This window comes from Salvelinus alpinus, chromosome 6 (genome assembly GCF_045679555.1).
Source record: "Salvelinus alpinus chromosome 6, SLU_Salpinus.1, whole genome shotgun sequence".
Classification (NCBI taxonomy): Eukaryota; Metazoa; Chordata; class Actinopteri; order Salmoniformes; family Salmonidae; genus Salvelinus; species Salvelinus alpinus.
The window spans coordinates 47,804,972-47,828,026 of record NC_092091.1 but is presented as its reverse complement, the minus strand read 5'-3'; the positions used below and the strand labels follow the sequence as shown (position 1 = coordinate 47,828,026).

The window sequence follows — 23,055 nt, the reverse complement described above, 5'->3', positions numbered from 1 at the left end:
TAATGATAACTAGCCTGAACAACAGTATGCAAGGCATATTGATATTTGAGAGAGACATACAATAAGGCATAAAGTGATTGCAGGTCTTGATTGGGAGAGCTAGCTAAAACAACAGGTAAGATAACAGCAGCAATAACAGGGTGCTAGTCTAACACAGCAACAACAGGTAAAAATGGCGACGACTAGGCAGAGAGGGTCGGATTAACTACACACAGATCCTGAGTTAAAGCACAGAGCCGACAGATAAAACACAAATAAACAGAATGGAGTACCGTGAATTAATGGACAGTCAAGCAGGCATCAGCTATGTAGCCAAGTGATCATAGTGTCCAGGGGGCAGCCGTAGATGGAGCAGGGAGGCCTCCACTAAGCTAGCACGCGGCGTTTAAAGTTAGTAGCCCGGGGGGTGGTCTGCTCAGACGGAGGGGGTCTGCTCAGACGTGGTCGTGTCGACAGAGAATCCAAGCCGGATGGCGATGGCGAAAGAGAGGTTGTGAATTGTAGAATTGTGTTTGCTAACTGGTGCTAGCTTCGTGGCAGTGGCGCTAGCTGCGCTAGCTGCAAGCTAGCTGTGAGGATCAGAAGTAGTGGCTCAGGGATTACGGGCAGGAATCCGGCGTTGTTTTTCGAGAGACAGTCCAATGCTGGTAAATTGGTGAGTAATATCCAGGCTAATAACAGGGCTGGTGTCTGTGCAGAAGGTAAAAGCTGCTAGCAGCGGCAAAAAAATGGCTAAATTAGCTTGTAGCTGATTTAGACCAGTTGTGATGGATTGGCAGGGCTCTGTGTCGGCAAAAAAAGGTCCAGTCCAATTGGCAAAAGAGGTATTGTAGCCCAAGAATTCGCTGGTAGACCTCTTCGGCTAGCCGGCAGATGGGCCTAGCTCGAGGCTAGCTCAAGGCTAACTGGTGCTTGCTTCGGGACAGAGGTGTTAGCCAGTAGTAGCCACTCGGTGTGTAGATTGATGAGGGAAAAAAACTATTTCATGAATTTTAGAATAAGGCTGTAACCTAACAAAATGTGGAAAAAGTCAACGGATCTGAATACTTTCCGAAGACAATGTATATACAGTACCAGTCAAAAGTTTGGACACACCTATTCATTCCAGGGTTTTTCTTTATTTGTACTATTTTCTACATTGTAGAATAATAGTGAAGACATCAAAACTATGAAATATCACATATGGAATCATGTAGTAACCAAAGTGTTAAACAAATCAAAATATATTTTGTATTTGAGATTCTTCAAAGTAGCCCCCCTTTGCCTTGATGACAGCTTTGCACACTCTTGGCATTCTCTCAACGAGCTTCACCTGGAATGCTTTTCCAACAGTCTTGAAGGAGTTCCACATATGCTGAGCACAGTCTTGAAGAAGGCGCGTCAGTGCCTCTTCCCTCTCAGGAGGTTGAAAAAGTTTGGCCAGGCCCTGAAATCCTCAAAAAATTATATGGCTGTACCACTGATCGGACACACACAAGCTGCTGCTAGGCTGTTTCTTAAATCCTGATGCCTAGTCACCTTACCCCTATACATACAGTTGAGGTCTGAAGTTTACATACACTTAGCTCGGAGTCATCAAAACTCGTTTTTCAACCACTCCACAAATTTCTTGTTAACAATCTATATTTTTGGCAAGTCGGTTAGGACATCTATTTTGTGCATGACACAAGTAATACATTTTTTCCTTTAACGAGTCAAGCGAGCCCGACACGAACGATATACTGCATTCTCGGGAACAGGCCCAGATCCCTGTGATTTGCGTGAAGAGGAGGCGGAGAAAAAGGGCGCGGAGGGCGGGCTGCCTTCTGAGAATTTGTAGGCGATCGAATACGCCCCCACTTCCTTCCGTTCTGCAAGCAAACGTGCAATCTTTGGACAATAAAAAAGATGACCTACGCGGAAGATTAAACTACCAACGGGACATTCAAAACTAATATCTTATGCTTCACAGTCGTGGCTGAACGACGACACTATCAACATACAGCTGGCTGGTTATACGCTGCACTGGCAGGATAGAACAGTGGCGTCTGGTAAGACAAGGGGCGGCGGACTATATATTTTTGTAAATAACAGCAGGTGCACGATATCTGAGGAAGTCTAGAGCTATTGTTCCTCGCCTGAGGTAGAGTATCTCGTGATATGCTGTAGACCACACAACCAAAAGTGGTCAGATGAGGCAGATGCTAAGCTACAGGACTGTTTTATGAGCACAGACTGGAATATGTTCCAGGATTCCTCCGATGGCATTGAGGAGTACACCACATCAGCCATTGGCTTCATCAATAAGTACATCGATGACGTCGTCTCCACAGTGACCGTACGTACATACCCCAACCAGAAGCCTTGGATTACAGGCAACATCCGCACTGAGCTAAAGGCTAGAGCTGCCAATTTCAAGGAGCGGGACTCTAACCTATGCCCTCTGACGAACCATCAAACAGGCAAAGCGTCAATACAGGACTAAGATTGAATCCTACTACACCGGCTCTGACGCTCGTCGGATGTGGCAGGGCTTGCAGACCATTACAGACTACAAAGGGAAGCACAGCCGAAAGCTACCCAGTGACACGAGCCTACCAGATGAGCTAAACTACTTCTGTGCTTAACTTCTCTAGGGTAGGGGGCAGCATTCGGAATTTTGGATGAAAAGCATGCCCAAATTAAACTGCCTGCTTCTCGGGCCCAGAAGATATGATATGCATATAACTGGTAGATTTGGATAGAAAACACTCTAACATTTCCAAAACCGTTAAAATAGTGTCTGTGAGTATAACGGAACAGATTTGGCAGGCAAAAACCTGAGAAAAATCCATTCTGGAAGTAGTTTTTTTTTTAAAAGTTTTTTATTCAATGCCATTACAGTATCCATTGACTTAGGACTCAAATTGCAGTTCCTATGCCTTCCATTAGATGTCAACAGTCTTTAGAAATTGTTTCAGGCTTGTATTCTGAAAAATGAGGACGTAAGAGCAGTCTGAATGAGTGGACCCTAAAGTTTCACAGAGCTTTTTCATGCGCGCGACCGAGAGAGTGCCTTTCTTGTTTACCTTTTATATTGATGACGTTATTGTCCGGTTGAAATATTATCGATTATTTAGGCTAAAAACAACCTGAGGATCGTTTGACATGTTTCTATGAACTTTACGGATACAATTTTGATTTTTTTGTCTGCGTTTGAGCCTGTGGATTACTGAAGAAAACGCGCGAACAAAACTGAGGTTTTTGGATATAAAGAGACTTTATCGAACAAAAGGAACATTTATTGAGTAAATGAATGTCTGCTGAGTGCAACCATATGAAGATCATCAAAGGTAAGGGATTAATTTTATCTCTATTTCTGACTTGTGTAACTCTTCTACTTGGCTGGTTACTGTTTGAAATGATTTGTCTGCTGGACTATGTTCTCAAATAATCGTAGGGTATGCTTTCGCCGTAAAGCATTTTTTTAAATCTGACACCGTGGTTGGATTCACAAGAAGTTAATCTTTAAACCTATGTAAAATATGTTTTGTTTTCTGAATTTTTATAATGAGTATTTCTGTATTTGAATTTGGCGCCCAGCAGTTTCACTGGCTGTTGAAGAGGTGGGACGCTAACGTCTCACGTACCCAAGAGAGGTTAATTCAAGGCAAATAACACTAAAACATGAATGAGAGCACCAGTTGTTCCGGAAAACTGTGTGATCACGCTCTCCGCAGCCGATGTGAGTAAGATCTTTAAACAGGTCAACATTCACAAGGCCGCAGGGCCAGACGGATTACCAGGACGTGTACTGTGAGCATGTGCTGACCAACTGGCAAGTGTCTTCACTGACATTTTCAAACTCTCCCTGTCTGAGTCTATAATACCAACATGTTTTAAGCAGACCACCATAATGTCTGTGCCCAAGAACACTAAGGTAACCTGCCTAAATGACTACCGACCCGTAGCACTCACGGCTGTAGCCATGAAGTGCTTTGAAAGGCTGGTCATGGCTCATATCAACACCATTATCCCAGAAACCTTGGCCCATTCCAATTTGCATACCGCCCCAAAAGATCCACAGATGATGCAATCTCTATTGCACTCCACACTGCCCTTTCCCACCTGGACAAAAATAGCACCTATGTGAGAATGCTATTCATTGACTACAGCTCAGCGTTCAACACCATACTGCCCTGAAAGCTCATCCCTAAGCTAAGGACCCTGGGACTAAACACCTCCCTCTTCATCTGGATGCTGGACTTCCTGACGGGCCGCCCCCCAGGTGGTAAGGGTAGGTAACAAAACATCTGCCACGCTGATCCTCAACACAGGGGCCCGTCAGGGGTGCGTTCTCAGTCCCGTCCTGTATTCCCTGTTCACTCATGACTGCATGGCAATGCACGACTCCAACACCAACATTAAGTTTGCCGATGACACAACAGTGGTAGGCCTGATCACCGACAACGATGAGACAGCCTATAGGGAGGAGGGCAGAGACCTGGCTGTGTGGTGCCAGGACAACAACCTCTCCCTCAACATGATCAAGACAAAATAGATGATTGTGGACAACAGGAAAAAGAGGACAGAGCACGCCCCCATTCTCATCGACGGGGCAGCAGTGGAGCAGGTGGAGAGCTTCAAGTTCCTTGGTGTCCACATCACCAACAAACTAACATGGTCCAAACACACCAAGACAGTCATGAAGAGGGCACAACAAAACCTATTCCCTCTCAGGAGACTGAAAAGATTTGGCATTGGTCCTCAGATCCTCAAAAGGTTCTATAGCTGCACCATCGAGAGCATCCTGACTGGTTGCATCACTGCGTGGTATGGCAACTGCTCGGCCTCCAACCGCAAGGCACTACAGAGGGTAGTGCGACCGGCCCAGTACATCACTGGGGCCAAGCTTCCTGCCATCCAGGACCTGTATACCAAGCGGTGTCAGAGGAAGGCCCTTAAAATTGTCAAAGACTCCAGCCACCCTAGTCATAGACTGTTCTCTCTGCTACCGCATGGCAAGCGGTACCGGAGCACCAAGTCTAGGTTCAAGAGGCTTCTAAACAGCTTCTACCCCCCAAGCCATAAGACTCCTGAACACCTAATCAAATAGGTATCCAGAATATTTGCATTGCCCCCCCCCCCCCCCCGCTGCTACTCTCTGTTGTTATCATCTATGCTTAGTCACTTTAATAACTCTACCTTCATGTACATATTATCTCAACTAACCGGTGCCCCCACACATTGACTCTGTACCAAAATCCCCCTGTATTTGGTCTCGCTTTTGTTATTTTACTGCTGCTCTTTAATTACTTCTTACTTTTATTTATTATTCTTATCCGTATTTTTTAAACTGCATTGTTGGTTAGGGGCTCGTAAGTAATCATTTCACTGTAAGTTCTACACCTGTTGTATTCAGCACATGTTATAAAAAACATTTGATTTGAAACCCTTTGTAAAAGTGGTCAAATGGCGTGTGTTCATTATCATACAGCTTACCTTGTGACCTCGTCGTCTCCCAATATGCTCTTGGGGATGGGTGAGTAGCGTCTGGGCGTGGCGGGGGTATGGGGCTGGCTAAGGTAGTTGGACGGGCTGATATGGTTGTCCTTGTGAGGGGAATATGCTAAAGAAAAAATACACACACAACGGGCCTCAGTGTGTAGATAGCAAGTTAGCATTAACGGCTAATGCTATGATAAACTGTAATAAAATACTGCTTAGTGAGGGAGGAGCTAGGCTACACTAGGCTAATAGCTCACTTTCTACTTGAGCCTTCCCTGGTGTAGACAGAGAGGCAGATCAGGTAACTATAAAACACATGGCTGGCAGGGGTAGGTAATCTTAAATGAACACAACCTTCAATAATGGCACAAGCACCAGAACAGAACTTTCAATAACGTTGTCCAGGTAAAATATGGGAGTGTTCCGCCTTAGGCAACAATGCAAAACTGAAGTGAGCTACTAAAAAAATAAGGGATCATATCTTATAATATAATTATAGGTATATTAACTAAAAGCAATGCTTGTAGTTTCTTGAAGTGAGAAAAGTGACCATTATATGTGATAAAGGTGTTTATAGGTGACAGGTTTGAAATAGCCTATTTGAACGTGACCTGAACAGTGATTAAACCAATGTTTTCCACCAATGTCACATTTCCCATTATGATTGGTCAAAGTCAAACTACAACCTCATCAGTCCAGTACTGTGAGACAGGAGGCATGGTTTTAAGTGAATAATACCAACGCTCTGCTCTGCCCTGCCATCCTTGCTGGTTGATACTGCTATGTAGGCTACTATCAAACCACAGTGTGTATTGCAGACCGGAACATCCATGGTAGTATATTCAGCGATAGTTAAATAGACAGCCATGCACACTGCTTTGATGGGAACCTCTCCCCCTTCATAAGCTTGGCTCACATTATACCTACTACTGTAAGCCCAATTCTGATGATCAGTAATTGGTCAAGATATAGGACTACTCCCTCACTGTGACTACTGGATTACTACTGTAGCTATGGGGGACAGCAGCCAGCAACAGCAGCCAGCCATGTGGTGTGGTCCACACCACATGGCTCCTTTCAAATAACCTGCTGTCTGTCTGTCACAGCTGCCCTGGGATGAGTGGAAAGATTGTGATCACCATGTGTGTGTGTACGCATATGTGTGTGTGTGTGTGTGTGTGCACTCACAGTTGGGGATGTCGGACGGAGCGAAGCTGTCGTTCATGAAGACACTGGTGGGCTTCGCCACTTTCAAGTAAACCACATCGGGCGTGTTTTTCAAGGCATCCACGGCATCCTCGTGACTCACCTCCTCGAGACAAGCGCCGTTTACCTGGAAGGAGAGAGAGGTAGTCATTTGGCTTTTCAGTTCATTCAGCAGTTAGTTACATACAGGAGCTGACATAGCAGGCAAACAAGCTGGTATTTTTAACAAGCCACAACAAAACTTAATCTAAGTACTTTAAGGAATCAAATCAAGTTGTATTTGTCACATGCGCCGAATTCAACAGGTGTAGACTTTAGTGCTTGCTTATGAGCCCCCCCAAAAAAAATAGTAACACAAGAGGAATAAAATACACAAGAATGAAACTATATACAGGGAGTACCAGATAAATGTGCAGGGGTACGAGGTATTTGAGATAGATATGTACATAAGGCCAGGGTAAAGTGACTAGGCATCAAAATAGGCAATAGGAGTAAGAGTAAAGAACAGAGCAGCAGCAGCATATGATGAGTGTTAAACTGTGTGTGTGTGTGTGTGTGTGTGTGTGTGTGTGTGTGTGTGTGTGTGTGTGTGTGTGTGTGTGTGTGTGTGTGTGTGTGTGTGTGTGTGTGTGTGTGTGTGTGTGTGTGTGTGTGTGTGTGTGTGTGTGTGTGGTGTCAGTATGCATGTCTGTGTATGTAGTGAATGTGTGTGGGTTTTGTGTGAGTGTCAGTGTAGTGTGTGTAGTGTGTACAGTTGAAGTCGGAAGTTTACATACACTTAGGTTGGAGTCATTAACTCGTTTTTCAACCACTACACAAATTTCTTGTTAAAAAACTATAGTTTTGGCAAGTCGGTTAGGACATCTACTTTGTGCATGACACAAGTAATTTTTCCAACAATTGTTTACAAACAGATTATTTCACTTATAATTCACTGTATCACAATTCCAGTGGGTCAGAAGTTTACATACAGTATATGTACACATTGAATCTTGAAGAATATAACTTAAGCCTCATGATCTTAGTTCAACTGTCACACTCTAAGAGAACCCAAAATATAAGCTTGTTTTTCTCCAATGTTTGTAAACATCGTAAACAAACGCTGTATAGCCTCATGGTTAAAACAGTAATTTTGATACCATGGATGGTCAGTCTTTGCATCCATAGCTTTGTCTATTATCTCCAGGCCCATCCCTCAGCTTTTTACCAAAACAGAAGAGGGGCAACCATTATGTTATTGTTTCATCTGTGGATTATCGAATCAATAATCCACAGATGAAACCACAGAGTGAAGGAAAAGCATCCAACAAGTGCTCAGCATATATGGGAAGTCCTTCAAGACTGTTAGAAAAGCATTCCTCATGAAGCTGGTTGAGAGAATGCTAAGAGTGTGCAAAGCTGTCATCAAGGCAAAGGGTAGCTACTTTGAAGAATCTCAAATATAAAAAATATTTTGATTTGTTTATCACTTTTTTTGGTTACATAATTCCATATGTGTTATTTCATAGTTTGATGTCTTCACTATTATTCTACAATGTAGAAAATAGTACAAACAAAGAAAAACCATGTAATGAGTAGGTGTCTCCAAACTTTTGACTGGTACTGTATATAGAATAATGAGAATCGCTATACATATCATATCGGCACCTAAGTATCGTGAGAATATCATATAGTGAGGTCACTGGGAATTCCCAGCCCTAGAATCAACGTGGGAAACGGATTGGATTTGCAAAAAGTAATCAATGTAAAGGAATTTTGAAAATGTCAATGTTTTTCCCTCAACTTAATAAAAAAATAATAATAATATGTCATTTAGCAGACACTTTTATCCAAAGCGACTTACAGTCATGTGTGCATTTTACGTATTGGTGATCCCGGGAATCAAACCCACTATCCTGCCGTTGCAACTGAGCTACAGAGGACCACAACTTTAAACCTAAATCCAATGACATGGTTCATTTTTTGTTGTTGATTTCAGGTTGAATTCACGTTAGTTGACAACTCAATTAAATGTTAATCAAAACTAGACACTGAACTGACGTCTGTGCCCAGTGGGTACTGTCTTTCAGTAAGGAGAAGATGCAGTTACAGTACTATGTTAGGTCCTTACAGCCAATAGTTGGTCTCCTATTTGCAACCTCCCGTCTTTGTGTGCAGCCCCTCCCTCAATGATCTTGGTGACATAGATGCTGTTGTCGCCTGGAATGTGCTGGTTCCTCACTCCCCCCGCAATACTGAACCCTAGCCCTGGAGACAGAGGTAGGGAGGAAAAGAGTGAGAGAGAGAAAGGGAAAAGAGAAGGGCAGAGAGAGGGAGAGAGAGAAGGGGAGTGAGGGGAGTGTATTACAACAATAAAACCGTATTGAAACTATATTAATCCTCTCAGGGGGGTCATTCAGAGGGTATCACCTGGAGCACAATGACCACAGTGTCAACAACAAGCATCATAAAGTTATCCATCAACTCAACACATTTTAAGGTAGACTTATGTATAGGAAGTCACCCCGCGATGTACGATGATATCATATCACTGTGTCTAGCTTTAATCTCCCTTACCTTTAGGACCGTTTAATTACTTTGAGGTCAATGGTTTTCTAAACTTTAGGACCTTTGACTAGTTTGAGCTCCATGGTTTTCTAACCTTTAGGACCTTTGACTAGTTTGAGCTCCATGGTTTTCTAACCTTTAGGACCTTTGACTAGTTTGAGCTCCATGGTTTTCTAACCTTTAGGACCTTTGACTAGTTTGAGCTCCATGGTTTTCTAACCTTTAGGACCTTTGACTAGTTTGAGCTCCATGGTTTTCTTACCTTTAGGACCTTTTGCAAGTTTGAGCTCCATGGTTCTCTTACCTTTAGGACCTTTGACTAGTTTGAGCTCCATGGTTCTCTTACCTTTAGGACCTTTGACTAGTTTGAGCTCCATCATCTTCTCTGAGAGGGCTTTTCTCCTGCGGACGTAGAGCCTGACGATGCAGCCGGCCACTTTTAGGGCCTCCACGGCCTTACTGTGGGTCACATCCCTCACGTCTGCCTCGTTTACTCTCAAGATGCAGTCATTCACTCTGCAGGAAGTGTCAAACACACCAGTCATTAACTCTGCAGCCAGAAGAGTCAGATACAGGGGTGAAAGTAAGGCGGTATGGTCCTGTACAGCATCACGGCAAAATAAATAGGGGGGGGGGGGTATTCTGTACAGGTAAAACATGAGCCTATCACAATAATGAAAACAAAATGTCAAGAAAACTGTAGGCTATTACGCCATTATCTATCATTACCATATGGCAGAAGCATTAATATGAGTGAATAGACTTGAAAACGGGTGGTCGGCCTAGAGTATATCCTATGCTCCAAAATGCGATGTGGTTAGACGAGAACACTGAAATATGCCAAGGCAGAAATGAGTGCAGACAGCAGTGGAGGTACTGATTCTGGCCTAATGACAATCACCAAATGTAATTTCACTATTTGGAGGCTGGAAATATGTTGCGAGTGGATGAATGTATGCGGGTAGCCTAGTAAAGGAGCCATTTGAAGTGATTGTTTGACAGTCAGATGAAAACATCATGACTGATTGTGTTTATGCCACAATAAAAGTTAAATGACAAATCTTTATGACTAGGCCCACAGAAATGCTATTGAATTAATATGGACCCTGCCTAATATGCCTAATATCCTGCCTAATATGCATCCTGCCTAATCCTGCCCCATTGGGCAGGATTAGGCATTCCAAGGCGGCATTTTCCGAGCTGAACTGACCAAGACGCACCTCCAACAACACCTCATATTATTCTGCCCAAAAACAATTATAACTTCTCTCACCCAGTGACATGAGGGCTATTTACAGTAGGTGAGTGTTGATGCCGCCCCATTATAAGCAGAGCCCACTTTGCCAAAGGCAGGGGTGCAAAATATTTAGCTTATCCATGCCCAGCGCACCTCTCCAGGGTGCCGTGGGAGAGACTCAGCGCCGAGGCGCTCCACCACGCTCCATCAAATTAATATAGCCTACGGTAGAAAGAGTAGTAGCCTATGTGGTTTTTCTGTAGCCCATAGACTGGAGACCAAATGTATTACAATTTCACGAGACACCTTTTCAATCATTAACTTATTATTGAGGAGAGAGAGCGCAGGAGAAGACATCAGCTTTTGTGTGGCTGGGTGCATAATCAAACAAACAGCATAATCAAACAGACGTGGACAGCAAATGGTGCTGAAAGTAATTAATTTCAACAATTGTCTTCATTTTAATTCGACTTCACTAACAACAAGATGACTTTGTTGAAGCCTACTCTTTCCTACAAAAATAAGAGGTTGGTTTACCTGTTTGATGAACGCAATTATGCTATGCATATGTAACAGATGTGAAATGGCTATCTAGTTAGCGGTGGTGCGCACTAATAGCCTTTCAATCGGTGATGTCACTCGCTTTGAGACCATGAAGTAGTGGTTCCCCTTGCTCTGCAAGGGCCGCGGTTTTTGTGGAGCGATGGGTAACGATGCTTCATGGGTGACTGTTGTTGATGTGTGCAGAGGGTCCCTGGTTCGCGCCCGGGGCTAGGGGACGGACTAAAGTTATACTGTTACACATAGATTTTGTTGGTATAGCCAAATCCTCCAATACTGTCACCATGCACTCCTTAAATACCTCTGTATCTGGGAAGGGCTTGGTGTGTTTGTTTAAAAACAGGACTCAAATTGAGTGAGGGTATGCCATACCCTTTCTTAAAGAAAATGGCAAAAAAATATTTAGAAATCAATAAAAAGTATCCAGATAAAGCGTTCAATTCAAATCAAAATCAAATCAGATTGTATTTGTCACATGCGCCAAATACAAATACAAATACAAAAATACAAATACAAATTCACGGCACACCTTACCGTGAAATGCTTACTTACAAGCCCTTAACCAACAATGCACTTCAAAGAGTTAAGAAAATATTTATTAAATCTTATTTATTTATTTTTCACCTTTATTGAACCAGGTCGTCCAGTTGAGAACAAGTTCTCATTTACAACTGCGACCTGGCCAAGATAAAGCAAAGCAGTGCGACAAAAACAACACAGAGTTACAGATGGGATTAACAAACGTACAGTCAATAACACAATATAAAACTCTGTATACAGTGTGTGCAAAATGAAGTAAGGAGGTAAAGCAATAAATAGGCCAATAGTGGCGAAGTAATTACAATTCAGCAATTTACACCGGAGTGATAGATGTGCAGATGAGGATGTGCAAGTAGAAATACTGGTGTGCAAAAGAACAGAAAAACTAAAACAAATATGGGGATGAGGTAGGTAGTTGGTTGGATGGGCTATTTACAGATGGGCTGTGTACAGCTGCAGCGATCGGTAAGCTGCTCTGACAGCTGACTCTTAAAGTTAGTGAGGGAGATATAAGTCTCCAACTTCAGTGATTTTTGCAATTTGTTCCAGTCATTGGCAGCAGAGAACTGTAAGGAAAGGTGGCCAAAGCAGGTGTTGGCTTTGAGGATGACCAGAGAAATATACCTGCTGGAGCGCGTGCTATGGGTGGGTGTTGCTATGGTGGTCAGTGAGCTGATATAAGGCAAAGCTTTACCTAGCAACGACTTAGATGACCTGGAGCCAGTGGGCTTAGCAACAAATATGTAGTGAGGACCAGCCAACGAGAGTATACAGGTCGCAGTGGTGCGGTAGAAGAGAGAACAGTCTATGACTTGGGTAACTGGAGTCTTTGACAATTCTTTGGGCCTTCTCTGACACCGCCTAGTATATAAGTCCGGGATGGCAGGAAGCTTGGCCCCAGTTATTTACTGGGCCGTAAGCACTACCCTCTGTCGTGCCTTACGGTCGGATGCCGAGTAGTTTCCATACCGGGTGGTGATGCAACAGTTCAAGATGCTCTCGATGGTGCAGCTGTAGAACTTTTTGAGGATCTGGGGACCCAGGCCAAATCGTTTTAGTCTCCTGAGGGGGAAAAGGGGTTGTCGTGCCCTCTTCACGACTATCTTGGTGTGTTTTAGACCATGATGGTTTGTTGGTGATGTGGACACCAAGGAACTTGAAACTCTCGACTCACTCCACCGCAGCCCTGTCGATGTTAATGGGCAGGTTAATTGGCACTTCTGTTGTTGGGTTAAGCAACGGACGAGTAGCCAGCAGTTGAAGCTTACAATTGGGTGAAAAGGTAACCTTTGAAATTGCCATGTTTAAATTCATAATATTTAATTATTTGCAAACAACAACCGTTTTGTTGCAAACAAGACACTCTGGTTTGACATTGGAGAAATATGCCTATTTCTCAGTCCATTCTTCCCTGAAAATTCTATTTTCATTATCCACCTTTCTAATGAGACTTTTTCTGAGAGACATTTTCTCTTGATTGCAAGCAGTTTTTCCCCATTCAGCGCACAAAGTTTTTCCCCATTCAGCGCAAAAAAAAACTAATTTAATAGAGACATTTGTAATTTTATCAGTGCAATCAGTGAAAATATGTTACGGACATTGAACTGACATTGACATTGACAACAACTGACATTGAGCTGACTAACCAGATGTGTTAAAAATGTTTTAGTTTGTAGCATAGGCATATGAATTGGGCTGCTATTATGTTCTGTTCATCCGACTATTAGAAGAAAAAAATGTTTTTGCCCAGGGCCAAACCATTCGCCGACCTCTGCTGTACACCTTTCTAGTTCAGCGTGGATAGGAGGGGGGTGGCAATGGTTTGTCTCGCATGGACGGCAGAACGTCCAGGGCCAGGCCTGTTATGCCAGTACATTTTTTGGGTGCATCCGCATGCACACACAGGAGGTCGCATACCAGGAATAAATTAATTCTACATTCACCCTTGGTCAGATACATCAGTCATTAACTCTGCAGGAAGAGTCAAATGCATAAATCTTTCACTCTGCAGCCAGGTTAGTCAAAAACATCAGTCATTCACTCTGCAGCCAGGAGAATCAAATACATTAGTCATTTACTCCACAGGGAGAATCAACAGGAGTCAGTTAACGTGATTCACACCTTGGACCCATAAGCTGCAATGTGATTCAGTTCATAGGCTGAAATGCGATTGGGATCATGTAACCATACATACAGGTTGGTGTTACCAACCTGAGGCATCCGTCCTGAGCTGCAGCTCCTCCAGGGATGATCTTGGTGATGAAGATACTGGGGTCTTCTCCAATGTGGGGGTTATCTGTCCCCCCCGCAATACTGAAGCCCAACCCCGAGTTACCCTACATAGAGGGGCAGAAGAGAGAAATTGGTTTGGTTCAAATCAACTGTTACATGTCATAGGCAGAGTTCCTCTGTCCAGTGTCTGTGTTCTTTTGCCAATTTTAATATTTTATTTTTATTGGCCAGTCTGAGATATGGCTTTTTCTTTGCAGCTCTGCCTAGAAGGCCAGCATCCCTTCACTGTTGACGTTGAGACTGGTGTTTTGCGGGTACTATTTAATGACGCTGCCAGTTGAGGACTTGTGAGGCGTCTGTTTCTCAAACTAGACACTCTAATGTACTTGTCCTCTTGCTCAGTTGTGCACCGGGGCCTCCCACTCCTCTTTCTATTCTGGTTAGAGCCAGTTTGTGCTGTTCTGTGAAGGGAGTAGTACACAGCGTTGTATGAGATCTTCAGTTTCTTGACAATTTCTCGCATAGAATAGACTTCATTTCTCAGAACAAGAATAGACTGATGAGTTTCAGAAGAGTCTTTGTTTCTGGCCCTTTTGAACCTGTAATCGAACCCACAAATGCTGATGCTCCAGATACTCAACTAATCTAAAGAAGGCCAGTTTTATTGCTTCTTTAATCAGGACAACCATTTTCAGCTGTGCTAACATAATTGCAATTGCAGGGTTGTCTAATGATCAATTAGCTTTTAAAAATGCTAAACTTGGATTAGCTAACACAACGTGCCACTGGAACAAAGGAGTGATGGTTGCTGATAATGGGCATCTGTACGTCTATGTAGTCAGACGTTTCTAGTTACAATAGTCAATTATAACATTAACAATGTCTACACTGTATTTCTGATCAATTTTATGTTATTTTTATGGACCAAAAAAATTGCTTTTCTTTCAAAAACATGGACATTTCTAAGTGACCTCAAACTTTTGAACGGTACTGTATGTAAATGCACTGCAATGTTATAATGAAGTCATTCAAGTACAACATTGAGTATACTGTTCAGTTAATTTAAAATATAATTATAAAACATTTCTATTCCATCATTTGTATTTCATCATTTGATCTGAGGTATATACTGTAAGTATATATCTCCACGTCTACTTCAAATAATGAAAAATACAGGCTATATTACTTATACGGTATTATATTAAACTCCATAGCTAGGATCAGTAGCTTAGCTTAATTAATCATGATGGCCCCGAGGTTCCCCAAAAACTTTCGGGCCCCTATACCCCCCATATTTCCCTTAAAATGTAAATAATTGTGTTGGTAAGGCTGTGTGTTAATATTACTAAGCATTGTAACAGCAGAGCAGAACCTAATCTAAGGCACATTTGAAGCTGTTACCAGAGAAGCCGCAATATAGCCAATACATTCAGCACCATGGACAGCGGTCAGAAATAAACCCGATCAGCACCACGGAAAGCACAAAGCGGTCAAAAAAACACCCTATTTTATCTGCAAATAATAGGCAATAGCCTATATTATAAAACATACATATATAGATCAATCTCTTGACAGAAACACTGAAACACAGCTAATGACCCAGTACATGCTCGCTGAAGGTATGCACGGCGGCAAAACTGACATACCGGTATTTCAAATGGTCTTCCTCCCACAGAGGCCTATAGCAAAAACACCAGAAAATCAATCAAGTGGAGCATTCAAACATATTGCTTAAATGGCAGCATGTATTTTAACAGTATATGATGCTTACTATTATTCTTATAGCCTAGTTAAACGTATAGGCTTTGATGACATTGAAATGGCTCAGCGGCCGCGCACCAGAACATGGATTCCAAAGACAGATCGTGCATAGTCGTAGATTGACAAGCAATGTAAACTAATGTCAATAAAGCTTGATTTATATAGACTGTCTGGGTAGCCTGCCCTGTAAAAAACATAAGCTTACTCACTCATTTGATTGGCATTCGACAGATCTTGCTCTCTGCAAAGTCGTCGACTATGGCATTCAAATCCATGGTCCTGGCCCTGGTGTTTTCAATGGACAGAGTGGCCAACCCACTCAGTCTCTCCTGTCCCATGCTGCTCCTCAGGTATGATTAAATTATTTTCAGTTTGGAAAAGGGGCGCTCGCACTGGCTACCGTTGCATGCAGTCATAAAAATGAGCATCGCTGTAACTACTTCCCCAAATGTAGCAGTGACTGAATTGTAATCCACAATGATCATCTTGGCCAGGTCTCTCACCGTAGTGTGCTTTGCTATTTCCTTCTTAAAACAGGCCCTGAAAGAGAGTAATTGGCCAGGGAAGCTTGCTGATGTATATTTGCTGTAATGTTCTGCCAGCCGGCTGGCTGTCTCGTAGAGCGCATCATCATCTGCGTTGGCCAGGGTAGTGGGGTGCATGGAGTCAAACAGACTCGATGTTGCCCGCAGACTTTTACATCTGTTTGACAGCTGGTGGATAACGCTGTCAAGGTTTGCATTAAAGACGTTGACTCTAAAACTTCTCTCCCATCAGACAGTCGCTCGTCCTCGCATAGCTCATCAAAATTATGCCTTGCCTTCCTTCTCCGAGTGTCTTCAAATGCGTTCTGAGCTCCCTATTTGTCGGCAAGGGTCTTTGCAGTGACCTTGGCCTCAAAATCCTGTCGGAATCCGGACAGGACCTCTATCATGTCCTTGAGCAGGCTGACTGCTCTGTGCAGGTCTGTGTCTTTGGCCAGTAGCATTTTGGAGATGACGTTCACATTTTCTAAAACCTTAGTCTAAAACACGTTTCTTTTTCAGTGCTGCTGCATCATCCCTCTCGTCCTTCTTGTCACGTAAAAGCACAATCTTGGCGAGGGCCTTCATTACGTCCACATATCTGTATCTCAGGGCGGTCATCATATCTAGATGACCAGCGGGTGGGACACAGTCGTTTTAGAGTTACACTTTCTTTTTCTGATGCAAAATAAAATGCACCACTCAACATTGACCGTCTCTTCATGCTATGCCCGAAGAAGGTGTATAACAGTTCAACAGTATCATAAAACTGTTTTTTTGCACATTTTTGACAGAGTCGTTGAGAGCCAGGTTAAGATTGTGTGCTGCGCAATGCACATAAACAGCAAGCGGCTCTTTTTCTGATATTCTGGCCTGCACACCCGAATAGACCCCGCTCATGTTAGCAGCTCCATCATACCCCTGCTCTCGACATTTTGAAATATTCAGCCCATTATCCTCTGTGCTGCCCAGGATTTTATGTTGAAGCTCAGCTGCTGATGTGTCAGCAGTCTCCAGAAATCCCAAAAACAACTCTGTGATGGTCAGATCTGTGGCGACATTATTTGCATCCCTTATCACTCTCACATAGCGATAAACTTGGCTTAACTGGTCTACTTTGGACACATCTGGTGTGGTGTCCATAATAATAGAAACAAATAGGGCTTCCTGCATCTCTTCCTGAATGTCACACTTCACTCGCTCGGCTAAAATATAAATCAGCTCATTTTGGATTTAAAGACTGAGATAGTTAACGGATCATGCGGGCGTTCTAAAAGTTATTTCAGAACTGGGCCGTAAAATGACAGCAGTTCAATTATACTGAGAAAATTCCCACTGTTGGACTGCCCCAGCTTTTCACGGTGCCCTCTGACAGCCAAATTACATGATGCAAGTGTGAGATTAGCTATGCGCTCCAACACCTGTCGCCAGAAATTTGCTGCGTACGCACGCCTCTCTCCATCTCTGCGTCAATAGTGCCATTGGGCTTCCATTGGTCATATACCAAACAGACACCCATGTGAATCTGGGATGTCTCGTGACATGCTATTTTGGATGTTAGATGGACTCGTCATTTCTTGGGAATGGGCCAGTAGGCTTACACGAGCCTAATGCAATAACGTGCCGTTTAACTTTTGCATCCACATTTGTTGCATAATTCCCCCTGTCAGTTGGATAGGTAAAAAGGCCATCTGTCCCACTTCCACCTGTTTCCTCAGCCGCCACGATTCTAGCCTCGCCCTGCTCCTCTTCCTCCCGGTCCGGCCCGGGGATGGCTTGCCCGGCGTGGCTTGTGCTCAGGGTCGTTTCCGCCGATACCTGACAACCTGTATCCTCTGTCAAAGTTGCTTCTTCTGGTATGATGGAACAGCTTGGCCTTGGCTCTCTTGACCTGCTAAAAGCTGCTGCTGGCGATGATAAACCTAAATCCTATTCTGGTCCCGCTACATTGCTTGTGCTAGCAATGGCTGCACTTGAACTGCATTTGAACAATGAATCTAATTTAACATATTTTGACACCTCCTTAGCTTTCTCATTTTTGGCCTTCCTCTTTTGGCCTCCACTTTTGTGTTGATACATTGTTGCTTTTTAAATCCGTAATTTTCTATTCTCGACTTTCTCTCTTTATTTGTTTCTCGGCCATTGTCTTGACAGCTAGCTCAACTGTCGCTTAAAACATGACAGAAACAACAACTCTTTGGAGAGTATTTGCACAATGAATTCCAGAATGCATTTCATTATCTTAACATGATATTAAAATTATTAATATAATTTATTTGATTTATTGTCATCAATACACAAAAATATCATCCTGACTTATGTAGTGGCAAAAAAGCATTTTGTTGGTGAAACCATCAGTCGGATTTTATTATATAGCCTAAATCAAAGAAAGATCTTCTTGCCAAATAGTACACTGATGGACCCTCCTCAATAATGAATACTTGGGCATGGTGGGGCGGTATTCAAAGTGGCAGTGTAGTAGTATCTATTTGTGAACCGTTTCAGGAAACTAGGCCTATGTCGTAGGTGTAATCTTTTTTTGTTTTTATCAAAATGCATTTTTATTTGGCAGAAATACCTTCTGGAACATTTGAACTTTCAACTTTTGCCTTAATAACAAACTTGTATGCCATCTGTAAATATGAATAAAATTGTTAAAATTACAAGCCTAGATGGTTTAGCCACAGAAAAGGCCAGGCAACCTTCCCGCTAGCCATGATTGGCTGAGATAATGAGTGGGCTGGACATGCCGAGAGATGAGTTCGGATTGGTCTGCCATATAGCTTCTGTCTATTTGAGCTGGTTAGTATGTGTAGGTAATCCTGTCTAACTTTTTTTTATTGCTTAGTGGAACTCCATAAGTCTTGCTTCCCACTTTCTGGAGGACAAAGGTTTGAAATCAGTGGAATTAGAGTATGACAGCTAAGGAGATGGAGAAAACACCTGTCTCCGGATTACATCTTCAAACTAAGGGCAACCGTGCATGGCATCCGTGACAGGGAGAAGCGTCCAACCATGATGTATATGGGTAAGATAGTACATTTTCAGATATTACACATTTCTAATTTTGACAGAAAATTGTTTTAATTCCAAGTTAGTGTAATGTTAGCTAGCTAGCTAACGTTAGCTGGCTGGCTCGCTAGCTAACGTTACATGGATGATCTTATTATTCGTATCTCAGAGCCATTTGCTTGGCTAGTTATAGCCTAATGTTAGCTAGCTAACATTGATCCTAGTTGGTTAGCTACCTGCAGATTCATGCAGGGTAGTAATGTCATGAGTTGGGATTATGGTTCATTGTTTACCTAGCTAGATACAAGTTTTAACAAAAGACTCGACTATGCAAGTAACCGTTTTGGGTGTGATTGTAAATTCAGTCTGACCCTCTACTCTCGTTTGAGTGTGCCAGAGTGCGAAATAACTGATGAATTTACGAACGCTCAACCCCGTTGAATATGGCCGGTGTCAGTAAGCGTCGTCAGAAAAGTGTAATTAAATTCTTGCCAGCAGCCCAGTTACAGTCACCAATGCTCTGGATAACATGAAAAAAAGCCTAACCAGCTCTGCTAGGGTGAGTAAAATGGTCAGAGGGGGGTGTTCTCTCATTTGTGTCTAGAAGTAGCTAGCAACCTAGCCAATGTTAGCCAGTTAGCTTGGGTGCTTGACTGCCATTGTGAAGTCAGAATGCTCGGATCAACCCTACTCCTCTTCCAGAGCGTCCACTGTATGCTCTGAACGTTCCGAAAGCGAAACACTGAATTTACGACGGACAATCTGACAGCACAGTTGCAGTAGCCAATGCTCTGGATAAAATAAAAACAGCCTAACCAGCTCTGCTAGGGTTTGTAATGTTCAGTGAGCTGTTCTCTCATTCGTATCTGGAAGAAGCTAGCAAGTTGGCCAGTTAGCTTGGGAGCTTGACTGCTATTGTTAGTGCAGAATGCTCAGATCAACCCTTAAAGAGATGGGTGGGGCTAAAGCTTAAGAGGGTGTGAACAATGTTAAATGGGTGTAGACAAAGAAGAGCTCTGTCACGATCGTCATAATAAGCGGACCAAGGCGCAGCGGGATATGAGTACATCTTCCTTTAATAGAGATGACGAAACACGAAAACGAACACTTTTACAAAACAAACCAACAAACGACCGTGAAGCTATAAACGAAAGTGCACACACAAGCTACTAACATATAACATAGACAATTACCCACAAACACCTAAAGCCTATGGCTGCCTTAAATATGGCTCCCAATCAGAGACAACAATAACCAGCTGTCTCTGATTGAGAACCAAATCAGGCAACCGTAGACTTTTCTAAACACCTACACTGAACACAACCCCATACATACTACAAAACCCCCTAAACAATACACACACCCTAAACTAGACAAAACACACAAACATCCCCCATGTCACACCCTGACCTAACTAAACTAATCAAGAAAATATATATAACAAAGGCCAGGGTGTGACAAGCTCTCCAGTTGGTACCAAAACATTCAAAGGCCATTTTCTCAAAAGTGAGGTTACAAGTTTATCAACTTCCAAAGCAGAATTACTTTCCAATTGTTCCTCAAATGCAGTGTATGATATACCATTTTGTAGCTCTGTGTCTCTGCTTTTATCCAATGCTACATAAGACTGAATCAAGGCGGTCGGTGACATTTAAGAGCAGTAGTATAGGGCCAGGGCCTGACTCTATTGCCTACACTAAGACTCAGTGTGTGGTTGTGGTTAGGGGTGGTGTGTGTCTCTGATGTGTGTCTCACTGTCTTTAACGGTGAAGTTGATGTAGAGTTAATGATGCAAGCGCCGATCGTGGCTGAATCAGGTCACAGCAGAAAGAAAAGAGAAGAGGGCCCTGCAGTCTTACAGGCAGACACAGAAACAGCTCCCTGCTCCTCTCCCCCCTCTCCCTCCTCTCTCTCTCCTCTCCCTGCTCCCTGACACACAGCGTTTTCAACAAAATAGTAAGACTAAGAGCGCCGTATAACACTATGAAAATATAAATGACATACAGTGGGGCAAAAAAGTATTTAGTCAGCCACCAATTGTGCAAGTTCTCCCACTTAAAAAGATGAGAAAGGCCTGTAATTTTCATCATAGGTACACTTCAACTATGACAGACAAAATTAGAAAAAAAAATCCAGAAAATCACATTGTAGGATTTTTTATGAATTTATTTGCAAATTATGGTGGAAAATAAGTATTTGGTCAATAACAAAAGTTTCTCAATACTTTGTTATATACCCTTTGTTGGCAATGACAGAGGTCAAACGTTTTCTGTAAGTCTTCACAAGGTTCACACACTGTTGCTGGTATTTTGGCCCATTCCTCCATGCAGATCTCCTCTAGAGCAGTGATGTTTTGGGGCTGTTGCTGGGCAACACGGACTTTCAACTCCCTCCAAAGATTTTCTATGGGGTTGAGATCTGGAGACTGGCTAGGCCACTCCAGGACCTTGAAATGCTTCTTACGAAGCCACTACTTCATTTCCCGGGCAGTGTGTTTGGGATCATTGTCATGCTGAAAGACCCAGCCACGTTTAATCTTCAATGCCCTTGCTGATGGAAGGAGGTTTTCACTCAAAATCTCACGATACATGGCCCCATTCATTCTGTCCTTTACATTCATTCTGTCCTTTGCAGAAAAACAGCCCCAAAGCATGATGTTTCCACCTCCATGCTTCACAGTAGGTATGGTGTTCTTTGGATGCAACTCAGCATTCTTTGTCCTCCAAACACGACGAGTTGAGTTTTTACCAAAAAGTTATATTTTGGTTTCATCTGACCATATGACATTCTCCCAATCTTCTTCTGGATCATCCAAATGGTCTCTAGCAAACTTCAGACGGGCCTGGACATGTACTGGCTTAAGCAGGGGGACACGTCTGGCACTGCAGGATTTGAGTCCCTGGCGGCGTGGTGTGTTACTGGTAGGCTTTGTTACTTTGGTCCCAGCTCTCTGCAGGTCATTCACTAGGTCCCCCCGTGTGGTTCTGGGATTTTTGCTCACCGTTCTTGTGATCATTTTGACCCCACGGGGTGAGATCTTGCGTGGAGCCCCAGATCGAGGGAGATTATCAGTGGTCTTGTAAGTCTTCCATTTCCTAATAATTGCTCCCACAGTTGATTTCTTCAAACCAAGCTGCTTACCTATTGCAGATTCAGTCTTCCCAGCCTGGTGCAGGTCTACAATTTTGTTTCTGGTGTCCTTTGACAGCTCTTTGTTCTTGGCCATAGTGGAGTTTGGAGTGTGACTGTTTGAGGTTGTGGACAGGTGTCTTTTATACTGATAACAAGTTCAAACAGGTGCCATTAATACAGGTAACGAGTGGAGGACAGAGGAGCCTCTTAAAGAAGAAGTTACAGGTCTGTGAGAGCCAGAAATCTTGCTTGTTTGTAGGTGACCAAATACTTATTTTCCACCATAATTTGCTAATAAATTCATAAAAAATCATACAATGTGATTTTCTGGATTTTTTTTCTCATTTTGTCTGTCATAGTTGAAGTGTACCTATGATGAAAATTACAGGCCTCTCTCATCTTTTTAAGTGGGAGAACTTGCACAATTGGTGGCTGACTAAATACTTTTTTGCCCCACTGTATCTAGCATGGTTTAACCTTTTTAAATGAATTTTTATTCAAATTTCAACCTTTACATTTAAATATAGACCCTCAATTTATTTTAAACCTTTAATTTACATTAGAACCTTAAATGGGACAATCAGCAGTTGCTACATCCATTTTTGGACTTACAAATTAATGATATGTATCCATTGATTCTTAAAGAATATAACTTACAAATGCCTCATGAGCTTTGAATACCCCATCATAAATAGAAGCTTGTTTTACTCCAATTTTTGAAAACGAAGTAAATGTAAACATACAATGTATAGCCTTAAAACATGGTTAAACCTATAATTGTGATATCATGAATGGTCATCCCTAGCTCTGTCTATGAATTTGAGAGTGACTACATTT

General features: G+C 42.7%; 1 protein-coding gene across 3 annotated transcripts in view; it reads right to left on the bottom strand.

The window, feature by feature from the left end:
• Positions 1-23,055, bottom strand: part of LOC139578766 (discs large homolog 1-like protein) — a 215,148-nt gene that overhangs the window by 94,076 nt on the left and 98,017 nt on the right. For all 3 annotated transcript variants that reach the window (XM_071406763.1, XM_071406762.1, XM_071406764.1), the window contains 5 exons: positions 13,769-13,893; positions 9,566-9,735; positions 8,783-8,919; positions 6,655-6,799; positions 5,461-5,587 (listed from right to left, as the gene is read on the bottom strand). In XM_071406763.1, coding sequence (XP_071262864.1) covers positions 5,461-5,587; positions 6,655-6,799; positions 8,783-8,919; positions 9,566-9,735; positions 13,769-13,893 — 704 coding nt within the window. The remainder of the gene's footprint in view (positions 1-5,460; positions 5,588-6,654; positions 6,800-8,782; positions 8,920-9,565; positions 9,736-13,768; positions 13,894-23,055) is intronic.